The sequence below is a fragment of the Lagopus muta genome, chromosome 5 (genome assembly GCF_023343835.1).
Source record: "Lagopus muta isolate bLagMut1 chromosome 5, bLagMut1 primary, whole genome shotgun sequence".
NCBI lineage: Eukaryota > Metazoa > Chordata > Aves > Galliformes > Phasianidae > Lagopus > Lagopus muta.
The window spans coordinates 13,862,379-13,881,947 of record NC_064437.1 but is presented as its reverse complement, the minus strand read 5'-3'; the positions used below and the strand labels follow the sequence as shown (position 1 = coordinate 13,881,947).

General features: G+C 36.6%; 1 protein-coding gene across 1 annotated transcript in view; it reads left to right on the top strand.

The window, feature by feature from the left end:
- Nucleotides 1-19,569, top strand: part of COL24A1 (collagen type XXIV alpha 1 chain) — a 118,310-nt gene that overhangs the window by 45,119 nt on the left and 53,622 nt on the right. The window contains exons 15-22 of the mRNA XM_048943929.1: nucleotides 1,119-1,172; nucleotides 1,264-1,308; nucleotides 1,672-1,725; nucleotides 2,308-2,361; nucleotides 3,928-3,981; nucleotides 9,319-9,372; nucleotides 13,659-13,712; nucleotides 15,200-15,244. Coding sequence (XP_048799886.1) covers nucleotides 1,119-1,172; nucleotides 1,264-1,308; nucleotides 1,672-1,725; nucleotides 2,308-2,361; nucleotides 3,928-3,981; nucleotides 9,319-9,372; nucleotides 13,659-13,712; nucleotides 15,200-15,244 — 414 coding nt within the window. The remainder of the gene's footprint in view (nucleotides 1-1,118; nucleotides 1,173-1,263; nucleotides 1,309-1,671; nucleotides 1,726-2,307; nucleotides 2,362-3,927; nucleotides 3,982-9,318; nucleotides 9,373-13,658; nucleotides 13,713-15,199; nucleotides 15,245-19,569) is intronic.

Genomic DNA, 19,569 nt, shown 5'->3' with positions numbered 1-19,569 from the left:
CCTAATACCAAGAAGCATTGATTTTTCTATTTTTTTTTCTTTCCAAGTATTCTGTCTTTTTTGAGAGGCAAAAAAAAAAACAACTTGTTTTTGTTTCATTTGTCATGTGGAAGTGGTGGACAAAGCATGCTTCATGTGGCTGAAGCAATTTGTTTCCTGACCGCTAGCCGGTTTCAATGAAACTGAACAATGTGTGCTACCATACAGCAAAGCTGCTGTAGGCAGAAGGCAGTTTCAAATACTTATTCAACTCTTTCCTTATCAGTAATCTAAACTCTGTATCACATCTTTACATTCGGGTGAAGATATTTGTATTTGTATTGATATTTACTTCTACATTCCTGTATAGCCACAGAGGTATAAGGCTTTTTTTTCCCCCTTTCTTTTTCAGAGGCAGAATATGTATAAAGTAGGCTTCCCTATCTGTAATATAGTTTTAGCTATTGCTGGATCAATTTTTTTGTTTCATTCACAATCTTTCATTAACATTACTTGTGAAGTTGTGTTGATCATTTAAGATTCTTAATTTTTAAAATTCTGGTTCATTTTTTTTTGTCATGAAACTGAAGATTTAAATCTCAGAAAGGAAGTATGCAGAAAAGGCTAGAAGGTACATAAGAACAGAAGTTGCACGCTCATCAGATTTTATGTTAACATTGTTTATACATTAGGAGAATCAAATCTCTGTTTTAACTTATAGAACTGAGAGATGAAGAACCTCAGAAGTTGTCACAACTGAAAGCAGAATCATTACTTTAAGCCAAATTCAATGTTTATTCAGTATTGTTGCCATGTAACCCTAAAAGTGATAGCCACTTACTGAATGCATGGATGCAGTACAAGGAAGGCTTCCTAATCCTGCATCGCACAATGCACCACTGTCTATTCTCTGACACGTATCCTACAGGAAAAGAGGGACTTTTGGTTGCTGGTATTTCTGCTGAAGTGGATGGGAACCATAGAGGGCTTATAATATGAATACTTTTCAACCAAACTTTTAGCCTGAAAAAGGTTCAGTTTTCTCTTTGTAATATAGAAAACAGTACAGTTATCATTCTCTAAGTTGCTCCACTTGGTCAAATGTTTAATATAGCCACTCTTTTTTTGCTGTCCCATAGGGAGACGTGGGGCCAGCAGGACTGAGTGGACCATCAGGAATTCCAGGGCCCATGGTATGGCACTGAACATTCCTGCAGCCAGGTCTCTATGCTGCCTTCCAAATGACAGGCATACACTGGATTTTTTTTTTCTTCATTTTAATAGGGTCTTCCAGGAAATATGGGGCAGCCTGGAATGAAAGGTGATAAGGTGATTTAAATATTTCTATTATCTCAGAGATGTAGTTCTTTCAAACTTCTTTCATCATGTCTTGAGTAAAATAACTTGCTTCACAATTTTTTCTGGTTCTGCTTTTGATTTGTTATCTCTTTCAACTTTAATTTTTAAGTAATTAACTAAAATTAACTATAAGTACTTCAGCCCCAGACCTGATACTTTGACAAACTTTTGGACAAAGCATTTACTACGGAACATAAAAGACTATCCTGTGCTATTGCCCATTTCATTGTCTTTCAAAGATCTCTGTTACTTTTCAGTGCTAAATGTTGAATTAATCTTTCTCCGTATCTAATTCTAAACCATAAATGTGTCTGCATACAATGTGTTGTTTAGGGTGAGCATGGCCTTGCAGGAGATCCAGGAGATCAGGGGTACCCTGGAGACAAGGTAACCCATGGTTATGTTGGTTTTTTTTGTTTGTTTGTTTTTTACAGAATTGTGCATTATCAGCCTTTTTTGTTTGTTTGTTTGGTTTTGTTTCTGAATCTTAAAATACTATGTCAGCTTCACAGAAAAAAATGCATAATAGTAGTTACTGGATGCCACTGAATTAACATTTATTTAAGAAACTCTAATTAAAACTTAATTAAAGAAAGCAGTGAAAAAGGACAAGTAAAGGGCATGGGCAAAGTTCTGGCTTTTATCTGTTATAAGAGATGCAGCAAATTAGAAAATAACTTTGGTGTAACCTGAGACCTGCTAAGAGTTGCAAGGGGGGCTTTCCCTTGAACCTTGAGTTTCCTCTGCACCTCACCTGGGTCAGCTGTGGCTAGCAGCACATGTGCAAGGGGCTTCCTAGGCCATCCCCTGAGTCATTTCTGATCCCACAGTTTTTTGGTTGTTTTTTTTTTTTTTTAACTGTTTTGGGTGGCGAAATGTAGCAATCTGTTGTTTTCAGTGTAGCACAACATGTTTTTGTTTGCATTTAATGTCTTGCTTTCTTTTTTTTTTTTTTTTTTTTTTTTTCAGGGTGCTCCTGGTTCACCTGGACCTCCAGGAATCAGGGGAAAACCTGGACCCCAAGTAAGTTTAAACATAAATTTTTGCTCTCAATGTATTACTATGTGTTACTGTATTGGATACTACTTTGTATTTTATGTTCCTGCTGCATACAATCTTCTAGAAGCTACCTACATCAAGAAGTACAAAGAAGAAGGTCTAAGCTGCTTTTGTGTGTCAGACAGTATTACAGAGTCCAGTAGATGTGTCTGATTTTAATATGAAAATGCTTATTATGTTAGTCATTCTGTCACTCGTTTTGCTCATTTTGCTGGGAGAATACATATCAGTAATGTTGGAAACAAATCCAATAACAGCTTTGAGAACTTCCAAGATGACTGTTTGGGCTAGGTGAATTTGGAGAGAGCATGGGAAATCTTCTTAATAATGGCCAGTCATTTCTCAAAGGGATTTCAAGTATTTACTGATTGGTAACAGCTTTAAAAGCTCCTGTGTAGTGCTAGTGCTTCTGCTGGGATTGTAAATGTTGGGGCAGCAAAGGGTTACCTGGCTTTTTTCTCACTTGTTCTTAGCACTGTTAACAGCCTCCTTTCTGTGGAGAATTGAAAGTTATTAGCTAATATTTTTAGAGAATAAATCACACCAGTCTCAGTTTTTGTCATAGACTCTTAGACCTTATATACATACGTACATATATACATATATATAAGAATTTGTGTATTTATTTTATTAAATCAATATTTATTATTAAATAAATAAATATATGTATATATATATAAAGATAATAAATATAATAAATAAATAAACTGGCCTGTTTGCAGTTAAAAATGAATATGTGCATTAAACGTTTTCCTGAGTAGTTGTGATCAGCATCTTGACTTCTGTTAAACAGAAAGACCTCACTCTTGCAATTAACATCATGTTGAAATGTATAGAATGCATTTACATTAAAGTTAATTCCATTAAAAACATCAAAAAAAAATTTCAAGTCAAGCTTGAGTAACACCCAGCTATGGACGCAGCAGCAAATGTTTAAAAATGTTTGAGAGAAGATATACCTTAAAGTCACTATTACATTTGGGATGGGTCCAATTTTCCTGTAGAGCAAATTACAATGTTTATTATTTACAGTAATATTTGCAATGTTAATTTATTAACATTAATTTAATGTTAATCACAAAACAGCCTTTAACATTCTTGGCCATAAATGACTGTTAAGCTGTAGAGATACGTTTATAAGCCATTCTCTCTAACACTTATTTCCAACTTCTGAAAAATGTATGGTTCTTTATTATGGAAACAGCTACATATTTCAAGTTTTGCTTCATACAACTACATAGACCAGCCCAAAGCTCCCACTTTTATTTTTCTAAAACTAATTGGCATTTTTCTTGTGACTTCAGCAAGAACTACTACTCTTAGATGCAAAGAGAGGAAGGTATAGATATTTCTATTTAGTTGAAAAGTCACCTCACCACTCTCATGGCTTTTCCTAGATAAATGTTTTAAAAATCTTAATATCAACTTTCTGATGTTGGTTTTTTTGTTTTGTTTTATTTAGATTTTTGTTGTTGTTGTTGCTTGGTTTATTGTTTTTAAATAATCAAAAATTGTTTCCCCTTTCTTAAGGGAAAAATTGGAGAACCTGGATCCCAAGGACCAATGGGTCCCCCAGGTCCTGAGGTAAGAAATTACTTGATAAACTGTATGTTCTAAATTACTGAGATCTATGAAGCAAATGCATTTACCTCTAGGACTGTTGACTTAGTTGAATCAGAAAATACTTTTTACTCAATTGTTTCCAATGAATGTGATGTTCTCCATACAGAAACAAAAAATCTAGCTCTTATTCTTTTATACAAAATATTTATGCAATCCTTGATTAAAACAACATTCATTGATATGATTAGGATTAGTACTTATCTGAATCAGTTTTAAGAGCTCGCACCTTGAATGGGTCTCATGTGTTTTCTCAAACACTTGAGTTCTACAGCTTGTTTACAGATGAGATTCTCCAAGCCTCACTGCTTATTTATCTCATACAAAAAAACTTAATTTGGAAGGAATGCAAAGAACAAGCACCAGTGACATAGTAAGAATTGCCAAGCACTTGAATTTGGCTTAGCAGCTGCCTGAGAACTGGGTATAATACTGCAGTATTACTGAATTGTACAGAGAAACTGATTCTGATTCTGTCACAGAATTGTTCATTTGGGTGCTTTTGGGCATTTATACCAAGATATATAAGGAAAAATGCTATGAACTGTACAGGAGACAACATTTTCTTTTGCTCAGGTGTGTGAAATTACTCCAGCCATTTTATGGTGAATTAAATGCTACATGTTAAGTTATTAAAATGTCAGCAACTCAATATTTTCCTCTGGATGCCCATCTGCAAAGTGGCTAAAGGTTTAAGACTACAAAGTGGTGTCTCTCCTTGCTTTGGTAGCACAATATTGATCCGTGTAAGTGAAAGTTCTGCCTGTCTCATGTGCAGACATAGAAACAGTCACCATTTCTGAAACAGAAAAAACAGTAGGGAGTTAGGACAGCAGTATATCAGGATCTTGAAAAACTCAAATTCCAGAAGTTCTGTAAGTTGGTATTTTTCTTTTAGAACTCTAGGTAGTATCTTACTTTCTCTACTTGCTCTTATAAAAATAAGCCAGCTTTTGTTGCCAGCGGCAAAATAAGAGTAATTAAGTACAGGTTTTCCTACAAGACAGTCCTAGTGTCATATTTCTAATCATGCTGCTGCTTCCAAAAAACAGGCAACTAACAGGTCAAACCCAACAGGCTTTGCTCCTTCTCCCAGGGACTTGGCTTTTTACGCACTATGTACAGTGAAGTGTGCAGTGGTCATTCCTGATGAAAATGAAATTAGTCAAATTTTTAACAGGCTTCTGTGTGTATTCAGAATACTTCATTTATTGGTAAATTTTGTTCTACAAATCACAATGAATTATCCTTCAAGAATGGTGATAGTTTCCTTCAGATGTGCTCTGAGTATTATAAATGGGTTTCATCTGGAGCAGAGAGGGATTAGTCATTGTCTTCAATAGATCTTTGTTTATCTGTGCATTATTTTCATCTGAAGTTGTTAACTTATTCTTTCAAGAAAATTCTCATATGGGATTCAGCTGCTTTGCTTCATGCAGAATGCAGTAGCTTGTGAAGGAAAAAAATACATCTGAGTGTTTTCTAAATGAATCACAGGTTACTTTGAGTTGTTCATTTCAAAAGAGAAAACAAGTTTATTTTCAGTGCATGTTTTATCTTATCACACGATGTTCTGAGTTGTACAGACAATGTTATGAAAGCAGTAGTAATAGTCTTCTGTTTCACAGAGTTATGCATTTGTCTTGGAGACTTTCCTTTTTCAGGCAGGCTTGTCTTGGGATACCTTCACCCTAGAAATGAAGGGATGTACAAATAAATGAAACTTGATTTTTGCTGCTTTGCCAGGACAACGTATTTACTCGAGTTCTGAATCTGCTTAGACTGAGGGGGGGGGGGGGGGGGGTAAGTCTTCAATTTGATTTTAAACACCAGCACTAATTTCCCCCTTGAGTTTTCCTGTTCATCTTGCAAGAAATGAATTTGAAAATTCTTCCTTTTGGCACATGGCCTAGGTCTAGATGTGGTGGGATGTGTATGGACATGCAGATAATAGCATGGACATTTGCTACAGTCTGCAGCATCACCTTCCCTAATGTCTCTGCCGATGCTTTAATGTTGGCAGATAGCAGAACTGCACTGAAGTTCTTGCCTAAGCTCTTCCCATTTTGCATTGTAGATTTCCAGAACACAGCAAGACACCACCCTTAATATGTTGACTGGTGGCCAGTGCTGCTATGAATCACCAGCCACTTTCTTGGTCATAAAGCAGCCAACCAGGTCTGTGGAGGAGGTATTTGGGAGGGCCAAGATAGGGTCTTGCACACTATGAAATAGACTCCACTAGATGCAGTACCTTTGTCTCTCAGAAGAAAATAATTTTCTAGTGTCTCAGTGAGCATGGCTGAACATATCTGTGCTGTTCAACTAGGCAAATACTCAAACCAACAGCATCACCATGCTGATGTCTTAGCAATAATGCCTTGTGAAGCTTTACTGTAATATCTACTGTAATACAGGATTGCTAGTTTTTTCTGTTCTTTGACAAATTGTAATTGTATGTTTGTGATTTGTATATTAGATTCCTTTCTTCATCCTTTCCAAAATCAGAATTGAAGGTTTGCTGGGGAAAAAAAAAGGTCTCTGCCCTTCAAAAATGCTGACATCAAGCTTTTTTAAGAAAAAAAAAAGATTTATTGAATTGTCTTTCTGGATAGCATGTCCTTTCAGAAGAAGAAAAAAAAAAAAGCATTTACTTGAGAATGTAACATTGCAGCTCTCACTTTCTCAGTTCAGAGAAATTGTGGTTTAAGCAGAAATCTATCTTTGGTAATCTGATAATAAGTATTACTAAAGCTCTGTTGAAGCTTCTTGCTGAAGATCAGTAGCAACACCTATCCAATCTGCTTCTGAAAATTTATTCTAAATATTCATTCAAATGAGACACAGCATGTTCTTGGATAAAATCTTTTCCAAGCAGGAACATTTGTCAGTTGAAAAGAGATTTTTGCTCTCTGTTGCTCTTGCACCACAGCTCACATCCCCAACCCACTGAGAGATGCTGGGGAGCTGGAGGGTGCGATGCTGACAAATGGCATGTGGAAACTGCTTGGAATGAGCAGGTTTCTGCAAATGCAAGAGAATTCCTAGTGGTAAGGGGGTGTGACTTCCAAATGTTTGATATTCTGTTTCTATTTAGTAGCAGAACAGGAAAACAAACAAAAGAAAATCAACAATCTTTGCAATTTCTTCATATCTGTGAGAAGTGACTTCACTACGGAAACACAAACCCTAAAATAGTAGCAGCCTTCACATTTGGATTGTTTTTAATTAAGTATTTTGTAGATAAATGAGAACAAGACATATTAATTTCATTTATTTCCAGAATTTATTTTATATTTAAATTGTTTGGCACAAAACGCAACTTCCACGTTGAGATTAAACTACCTTTGCATTTAGGCAGGTGATCACTGTAGTTATTTTCTGGCACTCTCTAGTATGATTAAGCTGAGTGAAACTCTTAAGTGCTTTGCTGGCAAAAGGCCACCTCTGCAGCAAGATTTTGAAATAATTTGTAGCCTGCCAGCTGTCAGGTTTCTGGCTGATGGCAAGACCAGAATCTACTCTGTAACCTCCCTTAGATGTCGTAATATCAAGTGAGGTTTTGTTCTTAGTAACCTGTACAGAATGCCTATTACAGCTGTAAAATGTACACTGATCTCCCAGCTCCTGTGTAGCTATGTAGTGTCTGTAAATCAGTAAACTTAAGTTATGGAAAGGTGTATTTCATGGTGTATTTCAGATAAGCATGACCTACCTCTTCAGTGTTTTTCAGTAGATATGGCTGCCCGTTTTATTTACCTAAATAAAAAAAGAAACCACAACAAAAAACTTACCAAAAAAAAAAAAAAAAAAACCAACCCAAAAAGCCTCTTACAAACTGCATAGAAATGTTGAGTGATTCAAAGATGAAAATTAGTTATCTGAGTGCCTTTGTCACGTCGAAGTGCCACCTAGAGGCACGTAGCAATTGTTGCGCAGGTCTGTCAGTTGCTTCATGGCAGAAAAGATATGACCAACACGATGCTTTGTGAAATGCTGTGTCTTAGGATTGTTCCAGTTCCTCTGAATGCTCAGCTTGGTTCTTTTTTTCAGTGTTTAGTATGTTTTCTTTATGACTCATTAATATTCAACAGCTAATACTAAGGGGTTTGTTTTTTTAAAGAAATTGCAATTGTATTCTAGTTTTATATGTTTGTGTTTGATTTAACGCATAAAGCACCTAAAATATTTTTATCCTGTCAACATCTTTTCTTAAAACTCTTACTCTATACTGCTAAGAACAAGTCATAAAAAGAAAATGGAAGAGATATCTGCAAATAGAAACAGTGATGCACTAAATATTATTTATGATGATGTGGCAGCTCTACTGTTCTAGCTGAGGGTGAAGGGATATATTTTATTTACCAAGTTATTGCTTTTCTGTGATTTTTATTTACCTGGTAAACTTGATTTCTTTTGTTTATTTATTTAGTATTTTCTCTTTTGAGATGTGGGGGGGGGGGGTTTGTCGTGGTTTTTTTTTTTTTTTTTTTCTGTGTGGTTTTAGCCGATTATGAATAAGCATTAGAAATTATAATAATCTTTATTTGAAGTTCAATTGAATATTGAAAAGAATAAAGTATGGCTAACTGTTATCCACTATAGAGACAATTTTTAGACCTCTTTCACAGTTAGAGAGCCTAAAAAGTGGCTCTTGAATCTTTGAATATATCATCTTACTTGATTAATTTCACTTACATATATAGGCTTTCTTTACCAACAGCCGAATCTGCACCAAGCAGTGTTTCACAAAAGCTTATTCCAAATAACACTTCATGCCAGGGACCTTCATTTACTGCCAGCCAGACCTGGATTAGCTCCTACTGATTTGGAGGCAAAAGGCTTTTTACCATACTCTTAATCTTGCAGTGATCTTGTCCTTAAAGTGAGGCCAAGGATTAAAGGACTCCAGCTTCTGTTTAAGCTTATTTTAAAAAGTTTTTTAAAGTTGAATTTGTGAATACAAGACCTGGTATTGGCTATTTTGTGAGTGTTTTGTGCATCAAGACCAGTCCTATGGTTTAATAATAAACACTGTTCAGCGGTTAAAAAGTCCCATGTTAAGAGAATTGAAATCCATACTGACATCTGCTAAAATGAGTTTAATGAAAGCTGTCTGAAATCTGTCAGTTATCCAAGCCCTTAGAGGGTGCTTAATGAATTCTGACATATTGGGAATGGTAAAACAAATTTAGTTCTTTTTTCTACAATTCAGATTTGTTAAATGAATGGGCAGAAACAAAATACGCATGTTGGAAACATTCCTAGGCTATAAATCATTGGTCTGTCTGATTTATTTAGGGTTTTCCAGGAGATATTGGAGTACCTGGATTAAATGGCCCCGAAGGTCCCAAGGTAAGACCATGAAAAATTATTCATGCTTACAGTTCATCAGCATAAATCGGTGAGGAAAAGGTCTGAGAGATGGGAATTAACATTACAAGAAGAAAATTTGTCAAAATGCAAATACTTTGCCTCAGGTGTTTGTATGAAGAAGTTAATCGGATGTTTACTGGTGTCTGCATGGTTAGGAGAGGTAGTAACTGCGCTACAGAGACTTTGAATGGCAAGATGAGTGCAAGAAAATTTGGCAAAAGCACTGTGTAGTTTGAAGTGCTGTGTATTTCACCAGTATTGAAAATGGTGCTTGTCAAAGGCACACAGACCTTTATCATCTCACTTGTCTAATACAGATTTTTTAACAAATTTTGAAATTAATACTAGCTAAAGATACACAGAAAGAAGATGGAAGTAATGTACCAGTTTAAATAGTTAGTTATACAGACTAATATTTTAGACTAAATTTAGCAATGATTCTTAGAGAGGTTTAAGTGAAGGTTTGGATAAAAACACAAATGGGAAGTTCTTGGTTATAATGAGTAGGATAGAGATGAATACAGCTAATAGAAATGCAGGTGCATCAGAAATTAACCCAAAGGGAAATATTTGTTTAGTTTGTTTATTGTTGAAAGAACCAGTGGAGATTCTCACTCAGTATTTTTGGACTATCCCTAGGTAATATTTTCATCAATAAATTGCACAAGTATGCTGGAATTAAATTTGAACAAAGTTGAACACTTTCAGATAATCTTAAGTACTGCACTTTGTGCCAGTTCACCCCACTCATGTTTCTTCAGACCGATGTGGGCTGGGATTAAAACAATAAATCCTACTGTAAACAGAGCTTTGCAGCTAGCAGTGATAGAAAAGAACTGCCAGATCTCCATGAAAGGAAAGCATGATAAGGTTGTTAAAACCAAAGTGAAATTCTAGAATACATGAGGGAGGGTGTCATGTTAATGCTACTGTACAAAGCACAAGAAGACTTTTAGAAGTACACAGAGTTCTGGGTATCTGTACTCCAGGAGGACACAATCAAATGAGAATAGATGCAGAAAAGATTACTTGAATGACTATTCTGAAAGACAGTTTATTTATCCTACCAAAATGAAGGGCCTTTTCTAGTTCTGTAAGCATAGCAAAGGGCAGAAATTGTGTGGAGACCAAAGAACTATGCAGGACCAAGGACATGAACTGTTTGTTTCAAGGACAAAACTGTAAAGTTGTTTGTGAATAAACAGAGATGGAAATGAGAAGACTTCAGCAGAGTTGTGAAATTCTGTGGCAGATTGCTTAAGACAACATGGTACAGGAAACTGCAAATAGTTTAAGTATATAGTTTTATTTTACCTGGAAATTGCTTCATGACAAAATTCATCATGCCTTGAGAACAAACATCACAAATAATGCCCTTACCAAAGCCATAACCAATCTTTTCTGCACTTCATGTCTTTCATCTGTGTCAGAAACCCTGTCCCAAAATAACCCAGAAAGAATTTAGAGGGAAGTTTGAAAAAACATTATTTGATGTAGCGAAAGGGAAAAGTTAAAATACATTTCCAGAGGCAGGAATGAACCTTTTTTCATTCTGATTTATTCGTTTGCTAATCTGTTTGTGTAATGTTAATGGCCTTCCTTATATGAATGATTATCAGACAATTGGGTGGTAATTGCTCCGATGTTTCTGACAGTGGTGAATTATCAAGCTACTTTATAGTGATAAAAGTTTGTATACAGGATTTATGGGCAACAGGAGAAGAGCAATAGGACAGCTCTTGACATACAGATCAAATTTGATTCTCCAAGCAGACGCATGAATTCTGAGATCCTATCCCTACTGGCCAGTTTCTCCATTAACTGAGATTGCATGATTCCAAGTGTTACACTGGATATTTTTGATTGAATTGGTTTGATATTTAACATATATATTACCACTCTATTCCTTTCCCTCCCAAATATCAATTTAAAAAAATTCTAAAAGGTAGCCAATAACATTTATTTCAGAGTATGCATTCCAGTAATGGAGAAATTACATGGCTGAACAGCATTCAGTGGTCTCCAACACATTTGCTCTTAAAGACAAGAAGTTTAGACAGCCTGCTCTAATCAGGAAGATCTGATGGCTTACATTTGAGATGGAAGAGTACCAAACTGGAAAAATTCCTAAATGACTCCTAGTGCTATGGGAGAAAGGCTGCACACTGGAAATGTTCGGCTGTCATGATTTCCAGCTGTCTTGTGTTGATTGTTGTTTTGTTTTGTTTTGTTTTTTAAATCCTCCTTTTATTTTTAGAACTGTTTTTACTTTGTTGTGCTTTTCTGCATGTTTTTGTTTCTATTTCCTCAGAAGCAATACTCATTTTAAAAGCCAAGAGGCAAGATAAACTTTCTATCTTAGTAGCTGGCAAGGCAGATCTTTGGTCCCTTGTTGGAAAGTTTAAGCTCTATGAGCATGATCAGCCATTTCTAAATACCAGTAGAACTGGATTACGAATTTTCCCTGAATTATTGCAGTAATCAGCAAATCTGACCTACCGAAAATAATGTTCAAAGGCTTTATTAAGTAATTTGCTCTATAGTACATTACTCAGCTTGGAAACAATATTTTAGAAGGCGTTTGATCTTGATCCATTGCTTATTTAAAAAAAAAAAAAAAGTTTTAAAGAAGTTCTAAATTAGTTTGCTTCGTATGTTATTCTTGTAAGTATTTATGCTCTGTAACTGAGAGAAGCGAGAGGAAAAGTCAGAGAATGGTGACTACAGCTGTAGTTTTTTCCAGTAATTCATGTTGTACTGTGGAAGTGGTTGAGAACTTCTGACTTCTGCTCATTTATGTTTGCTTGGATAACATTTAATAAAAACAGCTGTTAGGAGTTCCACCAGTTTTTTAGGAGGTGAACATCTAAGAAGTTGTCCGTGTGTGTACATTATGCATAGATAGATAGATGTGCACACGGGTATGATATACAGGATACCCCATTCGCAGACTACCTGAATTTTTTCCAGGCACTTTGGCACGTGTCTAATGACTACCTCTAATTTCTGTCTGTTGTCTGAAACATCAAAGGGGAGATGGAAATTTCCTTTAGTCCTAATACCATCTTTATAGTCTAGGACTTTTTTTCCCCACATCCAGTTAAGTGCAGTGTGAAGTCTCATACAGTGGCAGTGCTGCTGACATTTTCATGGTATAATTGCATTGCACTGAAAATAATTTCTCTTAATGCGTGTTGTTATTATACAATTTCTTGTCTTGCTACACAAGAGTACTGCGTATGCAGTGCTCCTAAAAGCCTTCCTGTCACTTCTGATGTGGTATGTCAAACAACATACATTCTCCATCTCAGACTTCCCTAAACTGGTCCGTGACCTATGGATCTTGAAGTAGCCTATTCCATTTTCTTTTCTGTTTTAGTTGGCATGCTAGCTAACTGTTACTGGAGGAATGCCTGCACCTTCAGTCTAGACTTCAGCTTCATTAGTAAGCAATTAATAAGGCTTACACTTGGAACTTTCCCACCATCACTTTCTTGAAGGGCAGATTTTTTTTCTTTTCTGTGCTTTATCTCATATTGTTAATCTTTGGTTCCCAGAAGACTAATAATATGATTACACAGAGATAAAATACATTGTCTTCTGCCAAGTTGAGTGCTCTATCAAGTTATTACCTATGCAATTTGAATGACCAAGATTTTTGACATGCTGCTGGCAATTAGTTCATTTAATAAAGTTTTGAAAATGTTGTTGTAGCAGTCATAAAAACCTCAAGAGTTGGCAAGCCAAGGTTCTTCATCTTTGGAAAGCTGATTATAAACATGAACAAAAAGTAAAGGCTGAAAATCACAAGTAGTTTTGGACAGGCAAGCTAGTAGTTAGAATTCACTTTCTAGTTTGTTTTCATTGCAATGTTTTCATCAAGTGCTAAATACTATCTAATCAAATGTCTATGAGAGTTATTTCAGTTCTGCTTTAATCTTTAATCTTAGTGATGGTATGCTTTGTTCTCAGAAGAAGAGAGATGGTTCTTCTGCAAGCTCCAGTACCTTATTTCCATTTCAAAAACTTAAAAATAATTTTTAAAAAATCTACATAGTCAAAGTATGTAAGATAATCAGTATTCCAGCAGATATTAGATTTCTGCTTCATATTCTCTTGACTTCCTTATGAACAAGAGTACTTAATGAGATATGCCTATCCATCTTTGCGTTTGTGTCCAGACTTTTAAGATGAAATTAAATAAAAGTATTCCATAGTTGTTGTTAGCTGATGTAAGATCTCGCTGTTTTTGTTTGGTTGTTTAGGGACTTCTGGGTGACCGGGGATCTTTAGGGCCACAGGGACCAAAAGGAGTTGAGGTAAGATGGAAAAACTATTCAGTCAGCACGTTGTTTAAAAGGAAATGTTGTGAAGAGGAGGAAGATTAGAAAAGAGTGGTTAGGTATTTATGGTGTTACAGTGCAAGATTTCATTTTGCCTTTTTTCCCTTTTTGACTGGGATTGCAAAGAGGTGTTACATGGTTGTGTATCCTTTAAATTTATTCAGTGAAGTTTATTCGGTGGTTTCAGTAAAATCTCAAGATCTAGGTCCTGAATCTGACATGGTTCTCTTTGTTAAGCTGGGGAGACAGGGCAGAGTTGTGCATGGAGATAAAAAGCAAACCTGAATTTAATGAAAAAGTCCTGGATACACTTAAGTAAACTATAAGGCTCTGATTAATTGAAGCGAAGATAGACAGCTTTTCTTCTTAAAGATTTATTAGGCACTCTAAATTCATCACAATACAAATAAAAACTTATGTATCTTAGGCCAAAAGTAATTGTTATAAATCATTGAATCAATGAATGTGAGAATAGACCTTTAGCTTTCTAAATAGTCGGCTTAATTTATAAAGCTTGCTTAAATTATATCTCAGTTCATTGCAGGGGAGCTGGGCTAGATGACCTTTAAAGTTCCCTTTCAACTCTGAGGATTCTATGATTCTAAATTATGAGCTTTCATGGCAGACACTAGGTGACTAAAATCTAGCCATGACAAAATGTTCCATGTAATTACAAGCCAGGAAGCTGTAGATAGCATTTCTTAATTCCTTTGGTTAGTTTTATTTGGAACTGTAAAGCTTGTGTACTACTTATTCCAGAAGCTGGATAAAATCTTACACTTTGAGAGAATCAGAAAACTAAATGATAACAGCATGAGCTCCTGGCACAGCGTTGGTACAAATCTGTTCTTTGTAACTGTATAATGAATGAATGAACCTTGAAGATTAACACTGCAATTCTCTATTATATGTAGTTCTATCAGCACACTTTATAGCACAGACACTGTCATTTCTTCATCTTCATACCCAAAAAGCCTGATCCCCTGATCTTCCTCCATTCCCCAGAAGTAAAGGATAAGCCCTGCCAAAATGGTTTGGCTAACTTTGCTGACTGCACCATTACCCACATGGAAGAAAAAAGTAGGAATGTTCCTGCTATTCTCATGGTTATGAAGTGTCAAATGTTGCAGGAAGAGAGTAACCATAGGGCAGACAGAGAGGTTGACCCTTCATTGCTCTGTCTCAGAACCATGAAAATATTGCCGTAATGGAGGGATAATGAAGAGTACAGAAGTCTTTTTCTGACTGTCTGTGATGTAGTGCTTGGCCCTCTGGCTAATTAACTGAAATCAGTTCAGTCTCTCAGTGTTTCTGTCTGATTTGAGTGCATGCATATGCACATATGAAGCAAATGTATGATGATATACTAAGCAAAAAGAGTTGTCTGCAGATTCTATTTTTTCTTGACATCAAGATTATTGAAGTCCTGATTATTTTCTTTTTTACTTTGTTTTTCTTTCTAGGGAGAAGTAGGACCAGCTGGACCTATTGGCACAGTTGGCCCAAGAGTAAGTAATTTTGTTGTTGCAGAATATTATTCAGCAGAAGTGCTGGTTTAAGAGATACATTGACTGCGGAAAAAAGACTGTTTTAAAATAATAAATGAATAAATGTTTTAGGCAGAGATGGGAAGAGGAACGCCTTTCCAAATCCGGGTTTTGAAAGGAAACCACAACCATGGTGCACAAAGTAAAACCCATGAAAAGGAAAAGGAGGCAATTCAAACTGCCTATGGTGCTGCTTTAGCACAGATAAAACCACTGTGCAGTTCTGAGGTCCTGAATGAAATACATTGAATACTGAAACTGGGGAAGAACTGAGTGTGAAACCTAGCTTTCAGGGAGTGATGTAAATGACAAATATTTTAAGAAATCATTCTCTAGCAGATGTGGTTGGTAATTGGTTAGAGTAGTACTGTTGGATTATCACAGTGCTGTTTGGACTGATGTTTTCATTTCACCACTCTGTCACTTAGGAAAATATACTAACCTCTAAGCATTTTGGGGAGTTGAAGCTTATTTTTTTTGGAAAAAATTCAAAGCTGCAATCTTTCCTGCTGCTCCCCACTTCTAGAGATTCCTATGTTGTTTTTCCTGTTCCTTAGCTCGTCAAAATTGAGAATTCTCTTTTTGTTAGATATAATATTTAAGAATATGCTTGCCACATGGAATAAGTAGAAGTAAAAATAATGAAATGAAAATCATACTTTTCAACTAAGGGAATATTGAACAAATTCAAATAACTCAATTTGATATTCAGTTCCTGATCTCCTGCTGAGAGCCTGAAGGAAATTTTTATTTTGGCTGCCTCATACTTTTAATTTCCCCCTTGGGCAATGCACCATGACTGGATAGCATCTCCCATGCTGTGCAGTGGCAATGGGAAAGGTGCTGCTGCAGCACATGACTCATCGGTCACCTGTTGTCACGTTGCCTGCATCAATGTGCGTGCACCAGCCACTGTCAGCTGGTGGCAGAGAGACCCAAGAAGGAAATCAGCAAGCAGAAATATTTTCATATGGATCAGTTTGACTGAAGTTGACTTAGAAATGAATACACCATTGGTGTGCCTTATGTCTCCTTGGTTTCTCTCTCACAACATGCTGCTGAGAGAAGTTGTGGATCTGTGGTGGCCCCATGGTTGCTGTCTCCAGGCATCTCTGGGTAGCTTGTTGGCTAATGTTCCTCTTGGAATGAGAGGTAGGGGAAATGGGAATTTTTCTTGGTGTGGAGCCCTGCCTGTTCTTCCTCTCATCCCAGGGCCCAACTGTTCTCACCTGTGTTCCACCGGTCCTGTTGGCTGGAGCAGCCTCACAGCCGCAGGCCACCTTGTTCTCAGTGTGCCTTAGCACTGCTCCCACTGCTTAGCCTGTGTCTGCCTTCCTGCTAGGAGTACACGCTGCTCATGCTGGACGTGGAGTTGTTGGATCTCATATAGTGCTCTTGGACACATCCGTCTTTTTAAGTTATGCTTGCTTGACTGCAATTGCACATTCATTTTGATTTACATAGGCTTTATTTCCAGCATCCTTGAAAGGAGTTTCAAAAACATTTGAAAGTAAATGTTGCTGAAGCTGTGTTATTGTATTTGTCTTCAGTATACTAAATAAGTATAGAAGAGCAGGGGAGGTCTCTGAGGGGGACCCTGACAGAGTAAGAATCAATGGAGCCTTACTCAGGGCCCCAAGGCACAACCAGCTGTCAGCTCTGCCCTTCTGGGCAAATATCCCTAATTTGTTTTTGCAGCCTCCACGTGCTGGGGATTCTTCTTTCTCTGGCAAACTACCTCTGTGCTCTGCTTTTTTTTTCTGTTTTACAGACAGTTTTCCTAACGTCTCACCTTTCTGTCTGAAAGTCTTGCCTGTCTTTCTTACTACAGCCTCTTGCCTTCCTGTCCTACAAAACTATTGTCATGGTCAGTAGTTTATTCCTCTCTTCCCCACCAATAATGCTCACCAAACTGTGTCTGTTATCTGTTATATCCACCCTTTCCTTATTCTTACAGAAACTACTCTAGACTACTCTAGCTTTCTATTGTACAATAACAGAGGCAATTTCTAGTTCTTCTGGAATCTATCTCCTCTACTTTAAGGATTTCAGGTAAAAACATTCTACCCCAAAATCAAATTTAGGTGTGCACTAAGTAAACAGCAATAGGTTCTCCTCCCTTTTGCTCTCCCTTCCCCACCTGCTCATTCCTAGTGTTCACTTTTGGAAAAAGCAATAATAAATAAAAATGTGCATGACACCAAAAAACCTCGGGGACCCACCTAACAAATGCTGCCAGCAAAACAGATCATTCTCTGTTGAAACAAGTGGTGAATAGGAACCTGTGCTCCAAGTCTCAGGTTGGAAAAGAATTTTCATGTCTAAAACAGATGGATTTTGAGCTGAATTTGGTCACGGGATTTGATTTTTATTCATGTCTTTCCATACCTTCTCACCAATTCTACTCCAGTGTCAAATTATTACATTGTCTTAAATGAATTCTTATTAAAAAAATAATAGAGGTATGTTTTCTTTAGTAATTATTTGTCCTGTGAAAATATGGTACATACAAAATTAAATAAGTGACCATGTTTATTAAATTCCATTTGTCGACTCTTTCTCAAAGGCTATCTGAAAATTAACACTGTAACTATCTGTTGTAGCTCAGCTCAGTGCAAGCATGTGTTCATAATTTTTTTGTATCCTCATTGCTGGAGCAGAAAATGCCTTTGAAGTCCATCAGAGTACTAAAAAGGTATTATGAGGGGTTTGTTGGTTTTTTTTTCTGAAATACATGCTTAAAACAGAAGCTGGTATTTATATATTGTCATTAGATGAGCAGTTCTCCCAAAGACTAAGGAAAGTGCTCTCAAGGGCACAGTATTTTCTGTAAGTGGTTCATTGCTTCCTGTAGGCTGAGGGCATGTGAGAAGGTTGTAGAGGAATGGGACTGGAGTGATAATAATATACACGTATTAAAATATCCAAGGATGTATCAACATACTGTGAGGTGAAAAGAGGCACAGGTGGTTGCTGTTTCCTGAAAGGGATGGACAGAACAGATAATAATTTAGGAAATGCATGTTTGCTTTGGGATTACACTGCCCTGGAAGAATGATTTTGCTAGGGGTTAGCAAGTAGAAAAGCAACCATTTCCTCCATATGTAATTTACAGTCACATTGCATTTCTGCAGAAAGCCAAACCTGTGCACTCCACTTTGCTTTACCATTGCAATCCTCTTGTTCTGTTTTCTGATCAGCTTGCATCTGCCATTTGTCCTTCATTGCTCACAAGTAACTGGGATGGTATGGCCAGGAAAGCTTTACAAGCTGTAACTGCAATTCAGCTCTGACAGAACCAAAGCCATCCAGGTCATTAATGGTGGTCACTGGTTTTCTTTCTATGAATTCTATTTAAAATATTTCCACATTACATTCTGCTCACCATAAAGACCTAATCGTTCTTCAGAACAAATGAGTAAAATACAACGTAGTAACCTGCAGAAGTGCATAGTTTGTTCTATGCTTGATCTAACCTTTGGGGAAAGACATGACTTGCCTGCTCTGGGTCTCTCAGAACTTGTCTTCTCAGTCTCTTCTCCCTCCACTCCTGACTGTGCCCTATTCTAATCCATTTATCAAAACAAAAGGCTATTCCTAACTCAGTGAGATTTGTTGTAACTCGCAGAACAAAATGAAATCACTCAGGCAGAGAGAGAGGAAAAAAAACACAAGAGAAAGAAGATTAATGAGAAGTCTAGGATTATATAGTTTTGATAATATAATTAAAATAATAAAGAATTTCTTGAATGCCCAGAAACGAACACACATTCTGATCTTCAGGCACAGAAAAGCCAGAGCAAAAGAGCCAGTTGGAAATGTCCTTTTCTGAAGGAACTTTTTTGGGATCTCTTACTTTGATCATTTCAGGACAACCATATGGAAACGAAAGCTATCATTACAGAGAGTCTGATTGCAGTTATCAGCCTGCTGAAAGAGCACTGTGGTTTAACATCTGTTAGCTTCCTTCTAGCAGAAATTCACATCTTCTTGATACAGGTTCATTAAAATGTTGAATTCATTTTCCTTCTCCAATTGTCAGACCTGCATGATCTCATTACTGACTATCTCAAGATCCAGCCCCAGCTCACTTGACATTTACTTTTGGACCAAAACCTTTCCCTTGGAGCAGATGGGCGAAGTTTGCCTAGGCAGGGTTGTGCTGTTCAAATAACCAATTCTGTAGGTCATAGTTTAAATTGTATAGGAAGTCAAGGATACCTGATTTTGATTTATAAATGCATTAGATTCAAATGCAGGTACTAAATATTACTAAACTGTTCCTT